This window comes from Eupeodes corollae, chromosome 3 (assembly GCF_945859685.1).
Source record: "Eupeodes corollae chromosome 3, idEupCoro1.1, whole genome shotgun sequence".
NCBI lineage: Eukaryota > Metazoa > Arthropoda > Insecta > Diptera > Syrphidae > Eupeodes > Eupeodes corollae.
This window is the reverse complement of record NC_079149.1, coordinates 112,342,992-112,368,222: the sequence shown is the minus strand read 5'-3', so window position 1 is coordinate 112,368,222 and position 25,231 is coordinate 112,342,992. Positions and strand designations below refer to the sequence as shown.

Here is a 25,231-nt window from a genome sequence, read left to right as displayed (position 1 = left end):
TGATCAGTTAAAATTCTTGAAGAATTCATTGAGATTGTCCCAGTTGGCTTTCTTATATTGCCAAACGGTTCTCATAGGAGTTTTTTCTTTAACTATATTTTTTTAGACGGATACGATACAATGGTTTGATGAGCCTAAAACGGTAATACACTGATTGTGTATTTATTAGGGTCAGAGGTAAGAAACAAGCCTAGGGTGTTGGCGGATTGACCTGCAACGTCAGGGATAGAAAAGCGAAGCTAAGAAGAATTGTGTACATTGAAATCGCCCGCTATGACGATTTCAATTTTCACGGGAATGGTCAAGAATTTTTTGCGTGGATGATTCGTAAATTTTAACCACATGAAGTTAAAATTTGTGTTAAGTCACAAAATATATTAGCTGAAGTTGCTTTGCATTTGCATAATTTCTTATAAATACAGTAGCGAGCAAAAAAAATGCAAACGAAAAAGGTTAAAAGAGTTTTCTATGATAACTAAGTCATTTTACATCGTTATGCTACCAAATTTGGCACACAATATTGAAAATGTTGTATTTTCACGAAACAGGGTCGATTTGTGGAATATTTTACTTCAAGGCAATTATTTGGCCAAAAGTCTACCTAAATATGCGTTTTTAGCCGAGCAAAAAAAATGCAAATATGTGAAAAACAATAAATTAAAGTGATTTATTCATATTTTTTGATAACATTTTTTCGTTTTTAGTTCATATTATATTTATTCATATTAATATTTTGTTGCGAAGCCTTTATTCGAAACAACAGCGCGCAATCTTCTTGGCATTGAGTCTATTAAAGACTCCAAAACATTTGATGGTATTTGTTCCCATTCCGATCGAATGTGATCCATCAGCTGTGCACAATTTGAGTGCTTCCGCTTCCTAATCTCCCGATCTACAAGATCCCATAAATTTTCTATGGGATTGAGATCAGGAGATTGCGGTGGCCACTCCAGAACATCGATATTGGCCTCTTCCAAGTAGCTCCTTACTAACCGGCTGGTATGTTTTGGGTCGTTGTCGTGTTGAAATAGGCTATTTTCGGGCATATTGGATCGAAAATGTGGAAGCATATGGCTTTCCAAAATGTCCCTGTACATTTCGGCATTCATCCGACCACTTATTTGACACAATTGACCCACTCCTTCACGAGAAAACGAACCTTAAAAATAGCAGAGCTATTAATTTCATTTCTTGACTATCTTATATTACCTACCCCACACCATAACCGATCCTCCTCCATGTTTAATGGTAGGAACTTGATACTTGGGGTTATAACGATGTCCTGGAGGCCTTCGCACATAGTGAATGCCATCTGATGAGAACAAGTTAAACTTGCTCTCATCGCTCCATAAGACCTTAGCCCACTGTTCGCTTGTCCAGTGGATATGGCGCCTCGCAAAGTCAAGCCGCTTTCTTCTATTGATGGAACTTATGAAAGGTTTTTTGGCCGGCCGTCTTGCAAAAAGTTCCGCATCGACTAAACGTCGTCTGATTGTATGCACTCCTACGTTAACATCATATTGCTCGTTTACATCTTGCATAATTTCCACCGCAGTTTTTAGAGGATGGACTTTAGCTTGTCTTTCAATGATTCGGTCTAGCCTGGAGGTTGTCTTGCGTGGGCGGCCACTACCAACCTTCCGATTGGCATCCCCTCGTGCCCGATATCTGGAGACAATGCGCGAAACTGTTGATATCGCCACTCCAAACTCCAATGCAATATCCTGCATGAACCGTCCGTTATTAACAGCATTTATGATAGCTTTTTTGCTATCTGTCGATAGGTGCTTCTATTTATTACATATTCCAATTGATTTATACAAAAAAATATATTTATTTTACTTACCTTCGTAGAAATATTTGCCGTTTGCATTTTTTTTGCTCGCACTGAAAACCTTATTTACCACTTAAAATTTTTTCTGACGACACCAGACGAGCAGCACGGTAATAATGCTTATCAATATCAAACCTCCACATACTGTGATTACATTGTACAAAAACAAAAGCCAGTTTTTACCGTTACGAAAAATACAGTTTACAATTATTGCTTTTGAGCTCTTTGTTTGCATTTTTTTTGCTCGCTACTGTATATACGGCTAATCCATCGTGGACAAACAATAATGGCACTAAGCTCTACACATTTAGATTAAAATCCAAATGATAGGACAATCTCCTCAAATTCATCACATTTAAACAATCCAAAGACCTCAACTCTTAGTCTTGTAATTTTCTAACTTCAATTTAAATTTTAAATAAACATATGTATCTTTTTGGTAAAGAAGATTCAAAAGGCAGAATGCTCCACTTTTTATATTGTAATTTTGTAAGAAAGCTTACGAATTTTCGAAAACAATAAAATTGTAACCGCTTCATTTTAAAATATCGTGTCTTAACATCTTAAGTGGGAAATGAATTCAACAGAAAAAAATAAAATTATTTCTCTCTAATATGAAACGGAAAAAGGCCCTCAAGGCCTCACTTTATTATAAATTTTGGATCGATAGCACTAACCAACAAGTAAATGCAGGTAATCAAATTTAATTGTTTTAATGGTTTTGATGGCTTAAGTTCAAGTCCGACTTCAACATCAATCTTTCACGTCAGGTTTTTGAAATTTAACCTATTATTAGCATTTTTGAGGCTATGTAAATTCATGATGGACTTCTTTTGCCAAATAAAATTCGCGATGACTTTTCAAATCAACAGTTTCTTACTTAAATAGTCCGTTAAAAAATGTTCAGTATATTATTTATTTAAAAAAAATCAGATTTGTTGTTAGTATTAACCTTAAAATAACGCTGAAGTGGTTTTGCTAAAACGGTTCTTAACAAAAAAACGCAAAACGATAAACAAGCAATTTTGAATCTTATAACAAACTTGTTGACTAACTTAAGGTTATAAAATCACCAAGTTTTTGAAATACATACATTGAAAAATATATAAAAATAATGTTAAAAATGGATATGGTTAAGTTTGAGCACATATAGCCTAATTCGGAATATTTAAACTTAATTCTAAAACAAACTATTCTCAAACATACAAAATTAAATAAGGTCAAATGAAGACTCATAACTACTGAGAAACTATGAAAACTGTATCTAGAGAATAAGGACTTCTATTTCTTAAAATCGTTTGATGATTTATTGAATGAATTTATTGTCAAAGGATATGTTGTATCTATAAACTTAGTCTTAAAAACCCGTTTTTGGTTATATTTGGCATTCTAAAAACTTCCATATTTTTGAGAGAAAAGGATTTAAAAGCGAGATTTTAATTCAAGACATCTTAAAAAAAATGACAAGTGTCGACAAGTGTTATCAAATTGTTAGTTGTTCATTTGATGTTGAAAATTTGTCCAATATTTTATTTAGTACTTACGGAACAATGGAGTCCATTTTCTATATTATTTTATTAGTGTCTTGCTTCTTCTTGATTTATGGATTGATTCAATGCCTCCAAATTGAAAACCTAATTTTGCTTAACCGTTGTGTGTATCTTGTTTACATTTGCTTGAAATTTTGAGTATTCTTCGATCTTAAAGTTTTTCATAATTTTGATGATAAGTCTGGAAATGAGTGGATCAGTCGAATTCTAATAATTTTTGAAAACTTACATTTTTGCTTCACTCTTTCACTTTTTAACCCAAAGAGCATCAACCAAATGCCATAAGTTTCTTTAAGGAATATGTTTATCCACTTTAAAGTTGTTGTTTAATGTTTTGTTTAACAAACCCCCATCATTGTTTCTTAAAATAAAATATTTATTTTTCTCAATTTTCTATTTATTATATTTTATTGGTTTACCTATAGTTTATAACCTTTGAGTCTATCGATAGTAATTCTAATTTCACTGTTTTTTGTTTTTTATTTTAATTACAATTTAATTGAAAGTTTACAAGTTTTGCTTCTTAAAGAATATTTTTATTATTTTTATTTAACAAGAATTTTTTTTAAACAACATATAAGCTCTCTCTCTATTTTGTTCTTTCGTGTCTGTATTTCGGTCTCTATATCTACTTTTTTCGCTTTCTTTTGTGAAAGTTTACAACCTTTAACCTTTTTTGATTGTTTCGTTTTGTTTAGTTTTTAAATTTAAATTTATTTCATGCAACTTGAATAAAATTGAATAATTATTATCCTTTCGTCGCTCTACTTGTTTTTGTGTTAGTATTAGATTTCATCCTATGTTTTTTTCTTTAAGTGTGTGGTGCTGTTTTCGTTTTGAATTTTGAACGCTGCCGGCGGCGTTCGTCGTCGACGTAGGCACAAAATGTGTGTGTAACTACTTTCCTTTGGTTCCATTAATCTGAAATTTTTCTTGCTTTAATTGCTTTAACTACTTTCTCTTCGGAGTCTCTGGTGTTGGTGCTGCTGGGATAGCCACCATTGGAGTCGTCTCCTCGGCAAGAGTCACCATTATTCGACTGGTGCGGCTGGTTGTTTGGGTAGAAGGCTGCAATTCCAGAGCTACCGCTGCCGCTGTCAGCAAAGAATGATTTACAATGGAATAGAGTTCCGGACACTTCTGAATTACCACCACCACTAGAAGCTCCAGTGCTCATCGTTCCTGGTGGCTGACGCGGGGACATTCCCACTCGGTTGGGTCCACTGGCACTGGCATACAGATATGATTCATATGAATGAGGCGAGCACTGGTGGTGCTGATGGTGTTGGTGTTGAAGCTGTTGATGGTGGTGGTGGGATACGATGTTCGAGGATGCATTTGCAGATTCCATCAGGGGCAACGGGGGACTGCTGGCACTGTCTGGATGGTCATGATGGAACTGGGCACTACCACTGCTACCGCCGCCGCCTAGTACATTTGATGTGAATGCATTTGAAGTCATCTCGAATACTTCGTGGACAGGTGATGATTTACTCTGCTGCATCTCATTGAATTCGGTTTTCACTAGGATGCCACCTCCACCCGGGCTGCCGACGACGACGTTGTTGGAATGCATTTGACATTTGCCGCCACCGCCACTGCCACTACCGCTGCTCACATCGTCGTCATGTTTTTCACTTTTACAATGGTGTTTAATGGTTTCGCTTGGGTAGTCGCCCATGCCACTCGGCTGGGAACAAGAAAAAGATCGTGCCACCAGGGGCAACATGTGCGGTCCACTGCCACATGCAAATAGGTGCTGTTGATGTTCCATACCAGGTGGGCACTGTGTACTTTGGTGATCATGCAGCGGTCTATGGTCGAAATCACCATACTGATGCATATGACGCAGGTTCGGGTTTCGATCGAGGTCACCACCTCCACCTCCACTGCCGCCACCCGCAGCACTATTAGTGCGTATCAAATTTTTCATAAACTCAACATCTCGGTTGTAGAGATTGTTGTACAAAAAATGATCCTTACCCGGAGAAACTGGAAAATTTTGAGATGATGCACGATCGATAGGAATCAAACTCCCAGATGTACCACCGCCACCAACAAACGGATGATGATGATGGCCGTGGGGGAGTATGGGCTGATGTGTTGTTGGTTCACCACCACCGCCGCTAACGTCAGGTAGTGGTGAACCTTTTTTGAGCTTCGGTGGCCTACCCAAACGTGTGGCAACTTCTCAGTCTTTGGATCTTCTTGGTCTGCCAACTTTGCCTTTGCGTACAGGGGGATTTGTGGACGTTGTTTTGATTAACTTGTGCCAGTCTTGTTCACAAACTAAGCTGCCACCAAGCATGTAGTATCTGCAAGGAAATTATTTTTGTTTGTTAAAATTTGTAAACAAATATTTTTTGATTTCGATGAATTAAGTAAAATAGTGGAGATAGGAATAATTTGAACAAATTAGGGTACATGCAATATTGACTCTCGCCCTCTCTGGTTAACGTATTTTAAGCTAAGTTGAGAAGGACCTATAATTATGTGTGTTTTGGGTTTGAGCTGATATGGGTTTAGAAAGATGCTTTCAAACCTACACTCAAAAAATGTTTGTTAAGTGTCTAAAATATTAAGAAGAAAAATATGTTAATTATTATTTCTTTTGAAAATAAAGAAATAAAGAAGAAGGGCCTAAATGGCTTTCTTGTGGTACTCCAGAAATATTCGATATTAGATTGTCAGCTCGATGTAATGGAATCAAAGATATAAGAAATTAATGTTTTGTAATGTTGCTAAGGAGTTTTAATTGATTTGAAAATATATTCAGTATCATGTTCAATACTTCTAAAACTCTTGAGATGGTAAAAATGAAAGCTTTGAAATAAAAAAATGAATGAGAATAAACAGACGTTTCAAGTTTTTAGCTATAAGGCATTTTGGACTTATGTATCTAAAAATGTATAGGTTATGTTGATTAATTTATCAAAAAAAAACAAGACTGCAAAGTAAGTCAGCCTTTGTGCTATTCTAAGCTCAATTTCCTCCCTCTTCCATTTAAGAATAAAATATTTATGTAGATTCTTTATTCAATGACCGAAAAAGGTTTTTTAAGTGTTACCTGATAAAAGTTTATTCTAACAAAATGTTTTAATAATAATTTTAGATCGGATAAAAAGCCAACTCCATCAGGTGTATATGTATGCATGTATTTTTTGTTTTAATAATCACTGCTATAACCTAAAACTCTTTGACACCAGATTGAATAATATTTTCTAAGCTCGAAAATAAATCATTTTGTCATCAAACAACAATTCAAAAATCTGTCAAAATACAACAAAAAACCAACATAAATAAAAAGAAGATAAAACCCATATAGCTTTATGGATCTGTAATACAACAGTAAAAAAAATTCTCAAAGCTTTTAGTCGACGTGATGGAAAATTCCTCATCTCAACGTTGAACAGTTTTCCAGAAAAACACAAAAAACATTAAAAAAAAAAGAAAACAACAAATTTCAAAGTAGACAAAAAATTAGCCAAAAACACACAAAATTGAACTATCACCATTTTACAAAAAAAAAGGAAGACCTATGCATATGTAGGTCTTCAGTATCTAAACAGTGTTGGGCAGGTAGGTAGGTAGGAACATAGGTAGGTTAGGTACGTACCTATCACCAGGTCGAAGTTGTGATGCACACTTTGAACAAGCAAAGCACTTCAAATGGAAAACGTGATGCTCCACTGGTATGTGATGCTGATGCTGCGGATGGGTGAGCAGATTCTGATGTGTTTGAAAATGCCTCTGATTCTCGACCCCACCGACACCAGGTGGCGCTTGACTGTGTCCTGTTTGAATAGGATGCTGATTCTGTTGTTGTTGTTGCTGCTGCTGTTGTTGTTGCTGTTGTTTTTGCTGACTACTTATCGGCGATGTAGTCCTCATAACAAATTCATTTGGTGCAATTGTTTGTCCACATGCTGAACACGGTGCCGTGCCAAACATTCTAAAATTGAAAAATAGAAAAAAGCAAACATATACAAAAATTGAAATTCAAAAAACAAAAAATTGAAAATGCTAAGGAAAAGGGAAATAAAATTAGTATAGACAAAGAATTTATATGTAAACAAAAAAAAAACACTCAGAAACTTTGAAAAACCAGCTCGGTAGTCGGGTAGTCGACACAAAGCTAGAAGCGGGACGATGACATTTTTTACTGTGAACTAAAATCAATAGAAAATGTATGTATCTATATACATATAGTGCAGTTATAGTGAAAGCATCATAAGCACATCCTCTTTCAAGCCAGGTGTAAATAAAGGAACAGCAGGTGACTATTGTAGGAATATTGCTTCAGGAATAGAGGTGTAAAGCTATATAACAAAGATAACTGGGGGCCTAAATAACCTATCAAATAATAATAAATGCACACACTTACATAGATATATACTTTGTTTATGTACATATATATGTTTGTTTTTCTAATGCAGTTCGATGTTTTGTTATAAAAACGTAATATCTACAATATAAAAGGTGCAGAGCATCGTTAACTTAATTGTAAACACAAATATCTCCAATTTAAGAATCTGCTCTAAAATTATAATTGTGAAGATCTTGTTTGTTTGTTTATTTGCTTGTTTGCTTGTTTGAACACGCTTACCTTAGAAACTACTGATCCGACTTGAATAATTCTTTCAGTGTTAGATAGCCAACTTATTGAGAGTGCCTTAGGCTGTACAACATCACGCTAAGACTGATTTTAGTGGAGCAACAATATAGTATGTATCAAAATCTTAGATTTCTTTTTCTTTCGCCAACTTTTACTGCATATATAGTTAAAGTATTGCTAAAATAACGTGCGATAGAATTGTTCCCCTTTAATAGTTTAATATTATGTAATATATCTTTTAAAGTTTACCTCACTATACCTTTTTTTATGACGGCAAGCAAACTTATGCGGACTCACTTTATCAGAGTCTTGCAATATGATGGGTAGTTTTCATGACCACAACTTAAAAAGTGTTCTTAATTTTTGTTTTGTGTTTTGGTTTATTCAAAGATAAAGAAACAAATTGGAACAAAGCTGCCAACCAAGAAAGAAAAAAATCCCGGTTTTCCTTTACCCACTTATTATGGTTATATTAGTAAGAACAACGTCTGATAAATTTTTAGGACCTTGTTGATGCTTTGTAAATAAAATAGAACTAGGGGCTAGTGACTTACAAATCTCAACCATTCCTGTGTGCGAGTACTGTTGTCAGGGATGCAGGGGACCTACAATTTTAAGACGAATCTGAACGGCTAATTTGATGACAAGAATTACTCTTGGAGAATTTCTCGCAAGAGCCAGTACCCGTGAAAAATGATGACATAGGCATGGCAGAGATAGAACCCAAGACCTCTGGCATGACAGTCCAACGCACTAACCATCATGCTACGGTTTGTAGCTTACGAACTGTTAGGACCATATTGGTATGTCGCAAGTACTTAAATCAATCCCTGTTTTTTGTCCTAAAATCGGTCTTAAAAGTGTGTTAAACAACAAAAAAGTAGAAAGGAGTCAGATTAAATATTCGTGGACATCTAGAAGTTGAACGACTTTGAAATTTTGTGTCATACACAACAGATCTTCTAGTTAAATGTCCTTAAAAAGTCAATTAACCTGAAATACACCTTGTCCAATTTAAGGTATTCTAATGCCCAAACTACGAAATGCTAACAAAGAAGATGGTCGCGATTAATTGCAGATTGTAATTGAATAATATAAGATCTTTGTGCATTTTCTTCAGACTCGTACGTGGAATGTTAAGCTGTTGAGATGGTAAGTTGATTTTTGTAAAATGAACAACTTAATTTCGTTTCGGAAAACTGACAGCTATGGACTTTCATTACATTTTAACATTTAATTTTTTTTCAATATTAAAGGGTTTTTCAATTGGCGCGGGTTGATTTTGGTGCCCCATGGTGCCCGTGGTGACATCTGTCAATTCTTTTGTTTAAATACTTAGTTGTTTATTGCAAATCATCAAGTGATGTTACACGACTGACTGAACAGCACGTTGAAATGATAAAAATTTATTATCAAAATGAGAGTTCGTTAACGCAAAAGTTACGCGAATTGTTCCCATTTTACTGTAGACGTGGTGGTCCGTCACAGTCAAATCTTCAACGTTTGATGGCCGAATTTGAGACGACCGGTTCAGTAAACAATCAGCCAACACTCGTTCGTTCAAGGAATACAATATCGGCCGAGAACATCCCCGCGGTCCGTAAAACCTTAGAGCATAACCCAAGGCAGTCTATTCCTCTGTGCACAAGAACTCGACCTTTCGGAATTCTTGGCGAATTTTGGGTCGGACAAAGATCCAACTGGCCGAGAAGCTCAAAGCTCACGACCCTAGACAAGGCCAATTGTTCGCTGACTGGGCTTCGCCACACTGCGAACGCCACCAAATGTACACACAACATCTACCCGGCCTTATTAAAAACCCTTTTGTACCGAATAACAATTGTGCAAAGGAATGGTTTTTGGAACAGCAAGTTTTGCGTTTATTGAGGGTTTGGTGTTGATTTTGAAGGCAAAAATCAATAAGAACCATTGTAACTTCTTTTTCTGTTAAATTCAAAATCAAAATCATAAAGTTTTTGTATTTTTTTTTATCGCTGTTTTGATGGTGACCGAAATATTGGCCGTTTTTAAATCTACCTCGATGAACAATGCTACTAATGAACTAACTACTAATAGTCTTAAAATCAATTAAGTTACAAATAGTTTGCCAGTATTGACCTCTTGTGGTGTCATATAGCTTCAAAACTTGGATTGTGCTTCTTTAATTTTCAGTTTATTGAAAAATAAGTTTGAAAACTTCATCATACTATTTTTTCATTATAAAATATTGTTATATACATAACTAACTATAGTAGTCTTAAGTTTTAACATTTACCATATGAACGCTCAAAATTTAATATTTATAGTTTAATATATTAAATGTAACTATTTCATTTTAAACATTTTCAACTTTGATCATATAAAAGTTGTTTTAGTATTAAATATATTAAGAATTACAAAATTATACCGAAAACGTACATACTCGTGCATTGAAAATTGTTATATGTGCACTTGGGCGTATACGTACTTTTTTCAAACCAATTTTGCTCCGAACAATATTGTTTAAAGTAGCATTGAAATATTTTCACATTTTAAAAGTTTTGAAGTTTATCATTAAAAACTAAAGTATTTCGTATTTCGTTATTAGTTATGCGTCCCATGGGTGTATTCCAAAGAACGAAACAAATATAATATAATTGAGTAGGTTGATACAATTTCAATATAACCACTTAAAACGAAATCTAGATACAGATACCAACCTATACCTATGTGCACTATGCATGTATGTGAAATATGTACCATTTACTTTTTTATAAATGATTATTTACAAAACTGGGAACAAGTTTAGAAACTCAACCAACACAAAACCAGTAGTTGAAAGCAAAAAAGTAACGGTCGATAACATTACTAAAAATCAACCGGGAAAAGCAATTGCACTAAGCAAAAGTGATGAAAATAAATCCTATTCCCAGATTGTAAAAAATGTGCGGAAGAATGAGGAAACTTCTATAAAAGAAATGCTGGAACTCATCCTGAAAAGGATTGACCAACAAGATTTAAACATAAAACAGCTAAGCGAAGAAGTCGCTCTTAAAAAACAATGATGGACAGAACACTCAAAATCGCAACATGGAATGCAAACGGTCTCTTACAGCATGTATCAGAACTAAACATCTTTTTAGACATAGAGCATATAGACATTTGTTTGGTGTCCGAAACCCACCTCGCTATTGAACAAAATCTTGATAATAAATTACCAAACTATACATGTTATCACGCTCCGCACCCAGCTGACAAAGCTAGGGGAGGATCAGCAATACTTATAAAAAAGTGCTTAACACACTTTGAAGAACCAAAGTTTACTAAAGAAAACATGCAAGTAACAACAATTAGTATTGGTATAAAAAAGAAAGAATTCAAAATAGCAGCTATATACTGCCCTCCGAGGCGCTCTCCAACTGAAGAAGACTATGCAGAACTCCTACATTTGTTAGGACATAACTTCCTTGTTGGTGGCGACTTCAATGCTAAACACACCCAATGGGGATCTAGGCTCATAACAACAAAAGGTAAACGGCTATACCAAGCAGGCCGAAAATACAACTGCGAATTTTATTCTTCTGGTTCGCCAACATATTGGCCATCTGATACTAACAAAATACCAGACCTTATAGACTTTTTCGTAGTTAAAGGTATTAAACGAAATCATATAAGTGTCGAAGGTAATTATGATTTGTCATCAGATCATACTCCAGTAATTTTATCACTGAGCGAAACAGAAATAATAGAAAAAAGTAATCCCAAGCTCGTGAATAACAGAACAAACTGGAACGAATTCAGAGACAAACTTGAAAATTTTATAAACCTAAGATCCCCTATGCAAACAATTGAACAAATTGATCATGAAGTAGAACAATTTATTGCTGATGTGCAGCAGGCTGCAGAAGAAAGTACTCAAACTATTTCGAATGCGAGAGAAAAAGAAATAAAATATCCTATCGAAATAAAGGAGTTGATATTGGAAAAAAGAAGAGCTAGAAGAAAATGGCAATCCACGAGATTCCCAGATGATAAGGTAGTTTTTAACCGTCTTAACAACGAATTAAAAAAAAGAATCTGTGAGTTTAAAAATGATTCACTAAGTAGATTCCTGAAAAGTCTGACGACGGATGCTTCTACAGAATACTCCTTATGGAAAGCAACTAAGCGCCTAAAAAGACCTCAGACACAAAACCCGCCGATAAAATCTCAAGATGGTAAATGGATCGGAAACCCGAAACAAAAGGCTGATCTCTTTGCTGAACATCTCGCGAATGTTTTCAAGCCATTCCCAGCAAGCACAGCTACAGATCCCTTACAGTTTGTTGACAGAAACGACGAATGTGAAATACCTTTTGTCACGCTCAAAGAAGTAAGAAGCATGTGTCAACATAAGCTGTCAAACAAAAAGTCACCAGGGTACGATCTTATAACTGCTCAGGTTCTGAAAGAAATGCCTCTTATAGCCTTCAAGAAACTCCAATTTATAATAAACGCATGCCTTAAACTAAGATATGTGCCACATCATTGGAAAATTGCGGAAGTCATTGTTATACCTAAACAAGGTAAGCCACCAACAGAAGTTACATCTTACAGACCAATATCGCTTATACCAATCATGGCAAAAGTTTTTGAAAAACTGCTACTTAAAAGGCTTAACAAAATAATTGAAGAAAGAAGACTAATTCCGAGCCATCAGTTTGGATTTAGAAATAAACATTCCACGATAGACCAAGTGCATCGAATTACGGATGTTGTGGAAAAGGCACTTGAAGAAAAACAAGTATGCTCGTCTGTATTCTTAGATGTTGCTCAAGCTTTTGACAAGGTTTGGCACTTGGGACTTGAGTACAAACTGCATAGGGACTTCCCCAGGCAGTACTACGAAATACTGAAATCCTACATTACGAACCGACTCTTTAGAGTACGGTATGACCAAAATTACTCGGAACTTAAGAAAATTGAAGCCGGTGTACCACAAGGAAGTGTCCTAGGACCAACCCTGTATCTGTTATATACAAGGGATATTCCAGTGGACATCAACGCTATCATGGCCACCTTTGCTGATGATACTGCAATATTGGTGCCAGATAAATCCGTTACGAAGGCTACACAAAAATTGCAAAATGCAGTCGATAAAGTTAGTGATTGGACGCACAAATGGCGTATCAAATTAAACGAAACAAAATCGACGCATATAAACTTTACAAACAAAAACATAAACAATGTTCCAATTTTTATAAACAGTACAGAAGTACCTTACTCCAATACCGCCAAATACCTTGGAATGAATTTGGATGCAAAGCTTAAATGGAAAGAACACATCAAAAAGAAAAGAGAAGAACTAAACTTGAAGTACAGAAAAATGTACTGGTTAATAGGAAAGAACTCTGACCTATCTATCCAGAACAAACTAATGTTATATAAGCAAGTATTGAAACCCGTTTGGACATATGGCATCCAACTATGGGGCTGTACAAAGAAAACAAATGCTGAACCCATCCAAAAATTCCAAAGCAAGGTCCTTCGTGGAATAATAAATGCCCCTTGGTATATAAGAAATAGCGATCTACATCGTGACCTTCAAATTGAAATGGTTACAGAAGTGGTTAAGAAACACGCTGTATCACACAATAAGCGGCTGCAAAGTCATACTAACTCTGAAATGGAGACCGTATTAAATGTACGAGACAATGTTCGGAGATTAAGAAGAACCAAGCCTCATGAGCTGATGGGCTAAAAGCTACGGGAAAGTGTTATAACCTTAAACTTCCCCCAATGCGATTTTAAAAATTAAGAAATAAAAATCATTTGTCGATCTTTCATAGATTGGTCCTGATTCACCGGTGGTTTTAGTGCGGTAAGAGTCCCACACTACTCGGTACCGATTCTTACCGAGTGTCTTTTGAAGATTTCCATCGGATAAAAAAAAAAAAAAAAAAAAAAAAAAAAAAAAAATAAATGATTATTTTAAAATTCGATCTGAGAGTTTAAACAAAAAAAAACAACAAGCAGACTTTTATAAAACCTTTGCACCATTATGAAAACTGATCAATATCAATGCATTATAAAAATGTCCATTAACGAGGTAATATAAGCCATGTTCCAAAGGCTCCTTGTATCAGTGTCATGCTTATAGATTGTTATTTCCATATATCATTTTTTTTGAAAAATTTTCCCACCTTCATACCCCTTGGCCCTTGTTTAAATCCGCATATCTACTGCATTGATGAATAAGCCAAAAGTGAGTATATTAATATGTGATTTTTTTTCGCGCAAAGTCTTCTATAGGTTGTAGGCTGTTGTAGAAAAATTATAACAGCACACAAAACAAAAAAAAAGTGCTGAATATAATGGAACAAATATTTTTAAAAAATATAGCTTTTTAAATTATTCAACACTTTTCAAATGCATTGTGTGACACAAAAATGAGTGCGATTCAAAAATATTTCCACCCTTCTTTTTGTAGGTGTATGGGGTTGGTGGGGAGTATATAGAGTGCATGATGTCAACCCAGTGTTAACAGAGCATTTTTGAAATCTATTAAGTGCTTTTATAACAGCATACTAAGTCGAGTTGTAGAAGTCCATGGATACGTATGATACAACACCGTAAACATATTTGAGTTGAGTATCGCGCAGTCATAATTTATTGGTGAATTTTTATTAAATCCGCGTTCGTTCATATGCTATGCAATGCATTTAGTTCTTTTTTTTCAAAACCTACCCCAAACTAACTAGCAGCAAAGTTGTGTCTAATTAAAAAAAAACATCTCTATGGAAAGTGATGACATAATAGTTTTAGCACCATGCATAAAGAATTTCGATATGATACAAACTTTTTAACTATTTTTTTTAATTTTAGTTCAAATTTTATATTATACCGAACGAAACCCCTAAGAGTGCATATTCAATGTGGAATAATATTTGGGGGTGGTAAACTGGATCCACTGATATTGCTGACTGCTGGTAAGGCGACATTTATTCATCAATGTTACACTTATACGTATCGATGAGCCAAAGTGTTTTAAGTTGAGTTTATGCATAAATAATGCAGCAACTGATGCATGTGGGTTGGGGGGCTAAATCGTGTATGTATGAAATTCAGGCAGGAAGGAGCTAGGTAGGCCAGTTTGATGGTTTTCGACTTTTGAATGGTTGAATGAGCTTGTTTATATTTTATGCATGAACTTTCAAATTAATTTTGTTTAATAAAATAAAACTTCAAAAGAAAAACAAAAACGATTCGATTCAAATCCTTTGGGAAGAGATTTAAAATATCTATTACTGGTTATGGAGACTCAGATCAACTAGATTCGAAGACAAAAAAAAATCGGATATGATTTTCTAGTGGAATTGGTTATGAATATTTTGATATTGAAAGAAAAAATTTTAAGATTTGACAAAATTTAATAAATTGATAATTTTTACTCTTGTGGTTCAACAAACGTGAGTTGATGGTTTGCAAATGGAAATTCAAAAGGGTTATTTAATCTAGGAGCAAAATAGAATCTTTATGAAATTTGTCGAAATTCATTTTTTTACCATGGAAACGAAGAAATAATAAAGTCTACGTAGGCATACAAATATTTGATGACAGACATAGTAAAAGAAAAGTTGTTATGAAAGTGGCTCGACAAAGCTGTAATTTGTAGAAAAGCTTTATTAACTTCCCATAGGAAGTTATTGCAATGGGTCCGATTTTTCAAATTGAAAATAGTGACATTTCTCGACGTTTCAAGGTCTCTAGAGAAGAAATAAAAGATTTTTAGAAAGATGTCTGTGCGTGAATGTGTACGTACGTTTGTACGTCAGTACCTTCGCGACGTTTTTATTGTCATCCATAGCTCTAGATCCAGAAGAGATATCGACTTCAAATAAATTTTGTTATACATATAATAATGCAGAAAGGGCTCCTAGTAAAATGGCGTGGGTATTTTTTTACCATAGCAGTTTAAAAAAAGGTGAACATTTTGGTTAACCCTAAATATCTCATGAACCAATGAAGCTAGAGACTTGAATTAAATTTTATACTTTATATGGTAAAGTGATACCAAATTAGAATGTTTGGAAAAAAATACAACGAACGGTTTTTTATAAATCAAAAAAAAAATGATCACCACGAACATTTTACGAATAAAAAATGATTTTATCTCCAAACCTATTTTGTGCAACGAAAAATAACGATTTTGATATTTTGTAAATTTTGAGAAAAAACGACTCCACAGTTTTTTTACAACCTAAAACAACATTATTTAAAGTTAGTAAATATTGAATTTCGACTCAAATATCTTTTCAAAAAATTGGGATATTGGAATTACTTTCATCTTTTAAAAAATATTGTTAACAACATTCAGTCAAATTTTAAGAAAAATATAATTGACAGTTTTCTTACAAAAAACAAAAACCTAAGAAAAGCAATACTAAAAATTTACTTTGGACTCAACTAGCTTTTTAAAAATTAATTGTCTTCAAACTTTTTTATCACAAAAAATATTGTTTTCGATTTTCAGTAGTTTTTTTATAAATATCCAACAGTCCATTTTTCTTATAAAAATTAAACAAAAATTCTACTAAAATTGGTAAAAATTTGTTTTCAACTGAAAATCTAAAAATTTGTTAAATGAAAACTAGAGTTTCAAACTCAACTATTGTTGGTTATTAAAAAATTCAACGGACAACTTTTTTAACTAAACATGAAAACCTATAACCTTTTAAGCAAGACAACTCGACAGACGGGATATGAAGTTATCTCTATGGGTCGCTTTTCAACCTCTTTTTTAAATATAGTTTAATATAGTTTTAAAAATGACTTCATATAAATGGAGTTGTTTAAAAAAAACTGTTTCAGAGATGTAAAATTTTGTTTATCAAAACGATCTAAGAATAGTTTTAACGACAATTGCTGTAAAAGTCAGAACTTTATATCTCAAATGTCTTCATATTTTTTGGTATTGCGTAATGCTCATAAATTTTACTTGTGACATACAGGAACTTCATTTGTGGCAAGTTTTGCATTGGCAAAAAAATGTGGAACTCGAAATTTTAATCAAATATGACAATACGATTGTAGGCAAAAGTCGAAAAAGTGGGTCTACCGATTCCGTCCGTCTGTCTTTCTGTCTGCTCTTGCCCCAGTAGCCCAAATCATTAGGTCGATTGACTTAAAATTCGGAAAATAATTTTTTTAGCCAATTCCCATGAGTTTTTTAATCTTTTTTAAGACTCAAAATAATAGCAGTCCCCATAAATATTTTTTGGTCAAAAATCAAAAGATTGTATTTTTTATAAACTCTCCGATTGTTTATTTTTATTTATTAATTATCGCTAAATTTGTTTTCGTTAATTTGGATTCTTTGGGTAAAAAAAATATTTTTGTATTGCTCGAGAAGGGTATAGAACAATTATTTTGTTTTTTAAGTTTTGTCAAGAACTAATCAACTGATGTCAAATTTTTGTTTGCACAAGCTTTTGTACTATCTCAGTTATATTTGATGCTCAAAATTGTGGTTGTTTTAATTTTTGTTTCAATATTATACATTTTTTCAAAATTTGATATCTCGCAAATGGGTAGTCATTTTTTTACAAAGTTATAATGTAAAACGTGTATTAATAAGTTCTTAATAACCAAAACATTTTAAAACTAAAACTGAAAAATTGTATATTGTATTTATTTAAAAACAAAAACTGTTTTTTTTTTGATAAAGTTAATGCCACTTAAATTTTTGAAAACAAACTTTTTTTTCAGGTATATTTTTAAATTTTAAAATAATACTTTTAAACAGACTCTTTGGAAACATGAGAACATTCGTGTGACCCAGTTTGCATTTTATTTTTGTATAGGGTTTATCAATAAGGGCATGTAGATGTCGTGGAGTTTGCTGTGTGGCACGTAGCGCCGCACCGTCTTGCTGGAACCACATGTCGTTTGGGTTCATATGGTTCAATTTGGGCCATAAGAAATTAGTTATCATCGTTATTTAGTCACTAACGTCGTTTTCAAAAAAGTACGAACCAATTACCCCGCCTCCCTAGAATCCATACCAGACGGTAACTTTTTGAGGATGCATTCTCACCTTGTGAACACAGCCATTCATCCAAAAGTGCGCTTCGTCACTTAAGACCATTTTCAGCCAAAATTGTTTCCTCTTCCAAACGATTCCAGTAGGACCTTGTACGGGTGTAGAGTCAAGTTCTGACGCAAAATTTGAAAGTTGAAGCCTACGAAAAGCCGAGTTCTTGTACCTACACGGCGAGGTATAGACTACCTCGGGTTCTGCTGTACACTTTCACAGACCGTGGCAATGTTCTTGCCTGATCTTGTGTTCCTTGAACGTACGGGTGTTTGCTGATTGTTTACTGAACCGGTCTTCTTAAATTTGGCCACCAGTTGAAGATTCGAATGTGAAAATGGAAGTTCTGATGTATCAAGATCACACATTTTTGAACAATAAAATAATTTTTACTAGAGTTTTTTTTCAATATTGCATCGAACATCAAAATCAAAACTTGGTATCTAGAAAAATGTTTTTCTACATTATGTATTTTACATAAGAACTTCTTGGTCCTTAAAAACTCAAATTTTCAAAAATATCTATGTTAAAGGATGTTTTCGGGTCATAACTATCCTAGTCGAGTCACCTTGAGCTTCAGAAATTCCAAACTATTGATGATTCAAGAGATTCTATACAAAATACACTAAAATCAAGTTTTTTGAAACTAATTTAAAAAAGGTTTTTGAAAATGGACACAATAATATATCAATAAATTGAGGTTAACTGTTTTTAAGTTTTTATTAGCACTATAAAAAGTTAGAGAATGGTGCATAATATGCGGTACAAATAAGCTATTTGTCTTACGCTATCATGCTTATGAAATAATAGGTTATATTTTCGATTTTGGGTGCTGATTTCATATTTATGCTAAAACTGTTTTAGACTACAGAAACATCAAAATTGTTATTCTGATAACGAATCAGTTATTCAACAAAAGCTACCACGTCAATTTTTGAAATACGTTAAAAAAATTGATGTGATAACTTTTGTTAAAAAACTGATTCGTTATCAGAACAAACAATTATTTTTAAAATGGATTTGTTTTTTTTTGGTCGTTCAAAATAGTTTTAGCATAAATAATTCAGTATGATTCTTTAAGGACTATGTACGATAGGCGAAGACTAACAATATTAAGAATATGTCTACGAGAGGATTTTCCCAAATTCAAATTATTTACGGAGAATTATTTGCTGAGCAGCCATCCAAATCGGTTGGGCTGCAACTAATAGAACAAAAGACATAATGGGGTACTTTAAACGCGTTTTTCCAAGACTGTCTTTTTGAATCTGATACCCACGATTTCTCAGGTTCTGCCGAACTGATTAACTTAAAATTTTAAGAAAGTCTTCTATAGGGACTTGTCTACGTCCGGAACTACGAAACATCTCCAAATTTTTATTTTAGCTATTTTTAACAAATCGAAGAATGTTCAAAAAAATGGTAAATTTTTTTTTTCTTTAGACAGACATTGCGACATTATTGTAGATTAATAATCTTTTTTAATTTTTTAGTTTTTGATTTCAGATTTCTACGAGAGTTAAAATCGTCGGTATGGTCACGCACCATATTTTTGAGACGCACCACTCCATCAGCTGATAACTAACGGAATTTTGATTTTTTTTTACTTTTTTATTTTTTTGTATGCTTCTAATGTGAGTAAATAATTTTTAAAAAAATTGATGCTTGCTTTTTTCTACAGAACTTCAAAAATTACCTAAAATTCATGTCTCTAGACCAGAATACCCCCTTAAGTTGTTGTTCAGTATAAGCTTCCTTGTTGTTTTCTTGCTTGTTTTTTCAATGGATTTAAGCCCGTTACTTTTACACATTTAAAGAAAATTTAAGCATTTAACAAAAAATTCTAAAATCAATTAATTTGTCTTTTAAAAACATAAAATACGAAAAAAAAAAAAATCAAGACTGGTGATACTCACAGATTCACGAGAAGGTACCGATACGTTTCTCGTCTCATGACTAGCTCTAAATATCTCACTTTCATCGAATTCCGTGTTTTGTATTTTTATTTGACGAATTCATTCCATACATACTCGTATATAAACTTTAATAATAAAATTGATAATGAAATATAGATTCTCATTATTTTAATCCAGCATTTTCAAGGTAGTCTGGTACATTCAAACCTCTCTTTCAATTTTTCCCTAACAAATTACTTTGTTTGTACAATAAAATGGATACACCTGTCGAAAATGTTTTATTTATTAAAACGGAAAACAAAACAAAACCTTCAATTATAATAATTTTTCTTATTAGGTATCTTTTTGGAGGATGGAGGGTAAGTTGTGTTCGTAGCTTATTTAGTGGTGGTTCATTTTTTTATAGATGGGATGTATAGTAAATGGTGCAGGTACTACTTATCGGTTCAAAAATATACAATTTCACCCACAACATAACATTTTCACCCATATCAAAGCAACACCACATAAAAATGTATGCTCCCTTCCTTGAAGTGTCCTCCTATATATACAGAGCTCCTTGCCATCAGAGCTGCTGTTTTTGTTGAGGGTATAGTGGTATCCATAGCATCGTATTGCAGCACTACCGACTTCGACGATCCTTCCTTATACGTTAGACCTACTCCTTCACAAGTCACAACAACACAACCAAACACTATAGACGAGTATCACTATAGGTACCTCACATACGAGTATGTGAGGTGAGTAAAAAAGGATGATGCATAGTTTGTTGGGGGAAGGGGAAAGGGGAAGTGGAAATGTCGAGTGCACCTATTAAAAGCATTCCTCCCATGCATCGTAATTTGAGTTGAAAATTAGTTTAAGTATGGAATGTGTAATGAAGTTTATTAATTAAAACTGTTCCGAACCACATGCCGCCGTAAATTGAAGCCCTAGCGGGTTTTTGAGCCCCTGATGCCTGTCAGGACGAGACGTCAGCAACGACGATGACGACGATGATGACGATGAGAACGACTACTAGGACGACTACTATTGCTATACTACGACTATGACGACGAAGGATTGAGTGATGCTGCTGGGGCAGGAGCTGTTGCTGTAGCTGTAGCTGGAGTTGGAGCTGAAGCTGAAACTGGCGCTAGCTGGCTTGGCGTGTGTTGTTTTGCAACACGGCATAACATCGGCAACAAGAATATGTTGTGGGGTTTTTGGAGATTGCTGCAGATTGATGCGAGTACCTATGTTGTATATGGCAGAATGAGTTTTGCCTTGTTTTTCTGAATCACTTTGGTTTCCATGGAAGAATTCATATATAAAACTTATAGATGTAGGGTAAGCAAGGTATATGCTCTCTCCTGCTGCAAGAGGCAGGCAGAAAGGCTTGTTTTGGAAAGTGTGTGTGATATAGGTGGCTTGTTGTTTCAATGCGGTGAATATTGATGCAATATGTTGTAAGGATGCATGCAAATATAAAATTGATGGTTAAAAAAAAGTTTCTTGTTTTTTTTTGGTGTAATGAGTTATTTTTGTGAGAACATGAACTATAATGTTGAAAAGTATTTTGTTGTTGTTTTTTTTTGTGGAAACTGCACCTTTTAAATATTCATATGATAATGCAGTTGGAAGAGCTGCGGTGATCGTGCTGAAGTATAAAAGAAAAGGAACTTAATTGATGGTGTTCAGTGTTACCGTCAAAACAATATTTAAGCATTTTTTCAAAGGCTAATGGTAAAACGTTCGAGAAGACTGACATCAAGTTATGTGTTAGAGAGCAAGTGATAGTTAGTTTTGAAATATCCAAAACATCACAAGCAAAGATCCTGTTCACACAGTGGTTTTTCGGCGTTCTTCAAAATCGCTGATTTTGCGCTAAATGGTCCATCACCGTAAGTATTGATTTTACACATTTTCTTATTCCAAGAACATAGCAGCAAGGTAACGAAGCAAACCAATAACTCCAATAAGTTGATGGAAATGCTGCTCTTAGAAAAGCATCGTGGCTTAATTGGTGGCTTCAAAGATGGTTGTTTCGATATTCACGACCGCCTCCGTTAAAAAACGAGATGAAACCAACTGCAACTGAAAAACTTTGCTTCAAAAAAGAAGGGGTTTCATCATCGTATCATGTCAAGTAATAAATTGGATTCATTGCATAGGCGCAAAGTAAATAAAATCATTGTGACAGTTTAGTTCTGCTTCGGTTGCCATCGGTTCAACAAAAAATGTATGTTAAGAAGACTAGGAGTCTTGCTCCAGCATAACAGCACTTGGCCTTAATATGCCAAACCTTTTAAAACCTGCCATACAATGATCAACATTTCTATTGTATTCAATGGTCTTGCAGCGTCACACAATTGCTTGTTTTTGCCATCTCCACCAGATTCGCGGTCTTCCTCTACTGCGCTGTCCTGGGTGTGGATTCAAAGACTTTCCGGGCCAGAGCATTGATTTGATGTAATCTACGTGACCCATCCATTGTATTCGTTGGACTTTTACCCTTCTGGCTAAGTCTACGTCACTATACAGCCCGTACAGCTTGTCGATATATCTTCTTCTCCACTCCCCTTCTATGCATACGAAACTGTAGATCACACGAAGAACTTTCCTCTCGAAACGACCCAATATGCTTTCATCCGCTTTTGTCATTGTCCATGCGTATAAGAGGACGGGGCGACACTTTATTCCCTAAAAAGAGAGCTTTGCTACTCAATTGCTATCTTAGCCCAAAGAAACAACGGTTAGCAAGAGTAACGGTGTTGTTTTCTGCGTTCATATCGGAGCCTAGGTAGGCAAAGTCCTTAACTACCTCAAACTATCGTCTATCGATGGTGACGTTTTTCCCGAGACGTCGTCGGTGTTGTTAGTCCTTAGTTGACGACAGCATGTTCTTTGTTTCGCCTTCAATAACCGTCAAACTCATTTTTGCCGCTTCTTCCTCAATACTCACAAAAGCCCAATTGAAATCACGCTGAGTTCTTCCGATTACTTCAATGTTATAAGCATATGCTAGTAATTGGACAGATAGTGCCTCTAGTATGGACGTGGGAGCTCTGCATTATTCTTTCAAGTAGGATGTTAAAAAATCACATGACAGCGCATCACCTTCTCAAAACCATTTTTGACATCGAAAGGCTCTGTTAAGTTGTTTCCAACCTTTATGGAGCAGCGTGATTTCTCCATGGTCATACTGCACAAACGGGCGAGTTTCCCAGGGATGCCAAAACTAGATTTGGCTCTATACAGCTCGTCCTTGTATAGCTGTTAAATGCGAGCATGAAATCGATACAAAGATTGTGGGTGTCGTTTTAATGTTCTTGGGTTTTTCCTAAGAAGTTTGTTGCCCTTAATTCGTGTGCGTGGGTTGTCAACAGTTAATCCGTCAATATCCGAGGCTTGTTGGTGCTTCGCAACTGGGTTATCATTATGGAAGTCACCCTGATGCACGACGTTCAATCTGGCCAGGTTTTTGATTAAACTCAAAGGGCAAGAGCTGGCATCACAGCTCCTTAAAGGCCTGGGCTTTGAATATGTCGAAGATGTTCACTAAGTAGTTCAACCTAACTGAAACTGTAGACGCCACCGTTTATTCCATTTTGGAAATTCCGCCGCTGCCGTCTGGATGAAATGGAGGTGCCTAAGTGGAAACACCCTTCCACCTCTCTAGTTTGGTTTAACAACTTAGTTTGACAGATGTCGAATTTTAGCCCTTTAATTTTGAAACTATGAACAATCTTGTATTTTTTTTTTCAAAGTATACTAGAAATTATTAAGCTTATAAAAAATTATAATTGCTGTCTATTTAGTTCAATATAAGCTCATTCACTGATATTTTTCACAAATTAAAGATTTTCTCATTATCCAATAAAAAAAAAACTTTAAATTTAAAGACATCATTTATATAAAAAAAATTTCTTAGCTATAAATCACTTCATCTCCTTAAGCTTTAAAGCTTTTCCTTACTCTCTCTTAAACAATTAATGAAAAAAAAGGGCAAAAATAAATACAATAATTACATCTTGACTCCTTTTTTCCTGTTTTGCTTCTTTTTTTCTGTCTTTGTTTTCTGTGACTGAAGAAAGCAATCTATCCAGGCCAACGCACGAATACCCTTATTGTTTGCACGGAAAGTAAACATAGAAAAACGAAAAAAGAAGACGAACCAAACCAAGTATAGTTATGAAGGTGAAGTTAAATTAAGGTGACCATATTTCAGAATCCTTGTAACAATTAGGTGAGACGTGTTATAGTGAGGTTGGAACGTGTTTAGTAAGGTTAGAAATTAATATAATTCTTGTTTATATAAAAAGATAAACGAACAAAATTGAAACTCTCCAATACTCATATATGTCCTTATACATTACATCTTTCAAAAATAATCAATTAATTTGAAGTTGACACACTTTTCATGAACTTATTGCTGTACTCTAAAAACATCCACCATCCACACGTCTAAAGTTTCAGATTTGAATAAACTTTCCTCATATCATACAAAACAGTTTTTCTTTCTTAAAAATCAAGTCTTATTTGTTTATCATTATTAGGTATGGTCATCTCTTTAAATAAGGGAAGTTATAAATACAAGCGAAAGCAATAGGAATCTGCACAAAAAAGGAGCTGAAGGAATTATTACGGAGAAATAAGAAGAAAAAACATAAACTTAGCGTTCTTCTGTCATTCCAGCTTTCACTGTTGACTGTAGGTAAGTTCTGTTCTTTTTTTGTCTTACTCTATTTAAACTTTATACCAAATGCACTTAGTGGGTGAAATGAGTGTCTGTTTCACTTTTCTATCAATGATTTATTGAATTGTTCCACCTGTTCGCTCATTAAGAGTTCTGTTTTTTTTATTATTTACTTTTTGAAGAGAAAACGGAAGTAATTGTCTTTGAAGTACTTTTAATGTTGAAGCAACACAAGGACTCTTTGATTTAAAAGAAAGAAAGACAAATTGAAAAAAGTTTTGTGTTTTGATTTGATCAACTTGAACTTTAGGAATTTATATGACAAAATGATTATCCTGATTACCACTGTAAGTAATGGGTGTCCCTAAATTAAGGAGGGTAATTTTATTAAAAGTTGTTAGTTTAAGGGAACTTAAATAAAACAATTTGATACTTGACAGTTAAAAAAGATGAAAAATTGTACGTAATCTAAATAATGTAAAAAAATTCCAAAAATGGATTCAATTTCATAAGATTCAGAGAGGCTAGATCAATTTTTGGTATATACGATGCATAAAGATGCCATTAAAATAAAAATATGTCTTAGT

At 34.2% G+C, this 25,231-nt stretch overlaps 2 protein-coding genes across 2 annotated transcripts in view; both read right to left on the bottom strand.

Moving 5' to 3' along the window:
• Positions 1-4,300: 4,300 nt before the first annotated feature.
• On the bottom strand, positions 4,301-5,317 carry LOC129950748 (MOB kinase activator-like 2). The gene has a single exon (XM_056062670.1). The coding sequence runs from the start codon at positions 5,315-5,317 to the stop codon at positions 4,301-4,303; it is 1,017 nt and encodes a 338-aa protein (XP_055918645.1).
• Positions 5,318-5,559: 242 nt separating this feature from the next.
• LOC129950747 (loricrin-like) overlaps positions 5,560-25,231 on the bottom strand; it is a 32,239-nt gene continuing 12,567 nt past the window's right edge. The window contains exons 3-4 of the mRNA XM_056062669.1: positions 7,001-7,336; positions 5,560-5,699 (exon numbers count right to left, since the gene is read on the bottom strand). Coding sequence (XP_055918644.1) covers positions 5,576-5,699; positions 7,001-7,336 — 460 coding nt within the window. The 3' untranslated portion in view covers positions 5,560-5,575. The remainder of the gene's footprint in view (positions 5,700-7,000; positions 7,337-25,231) is intronic.

Excerpts from the sequence above, each read along its gene's own strand:
- LOC129950748 (XM_056062670.1), bottom strand. The coding sequence starts at position 5,317 with ATGAAAAATTTGATACGCACTAATAGTGCTGCGGGTGGCGGCAGTGGA.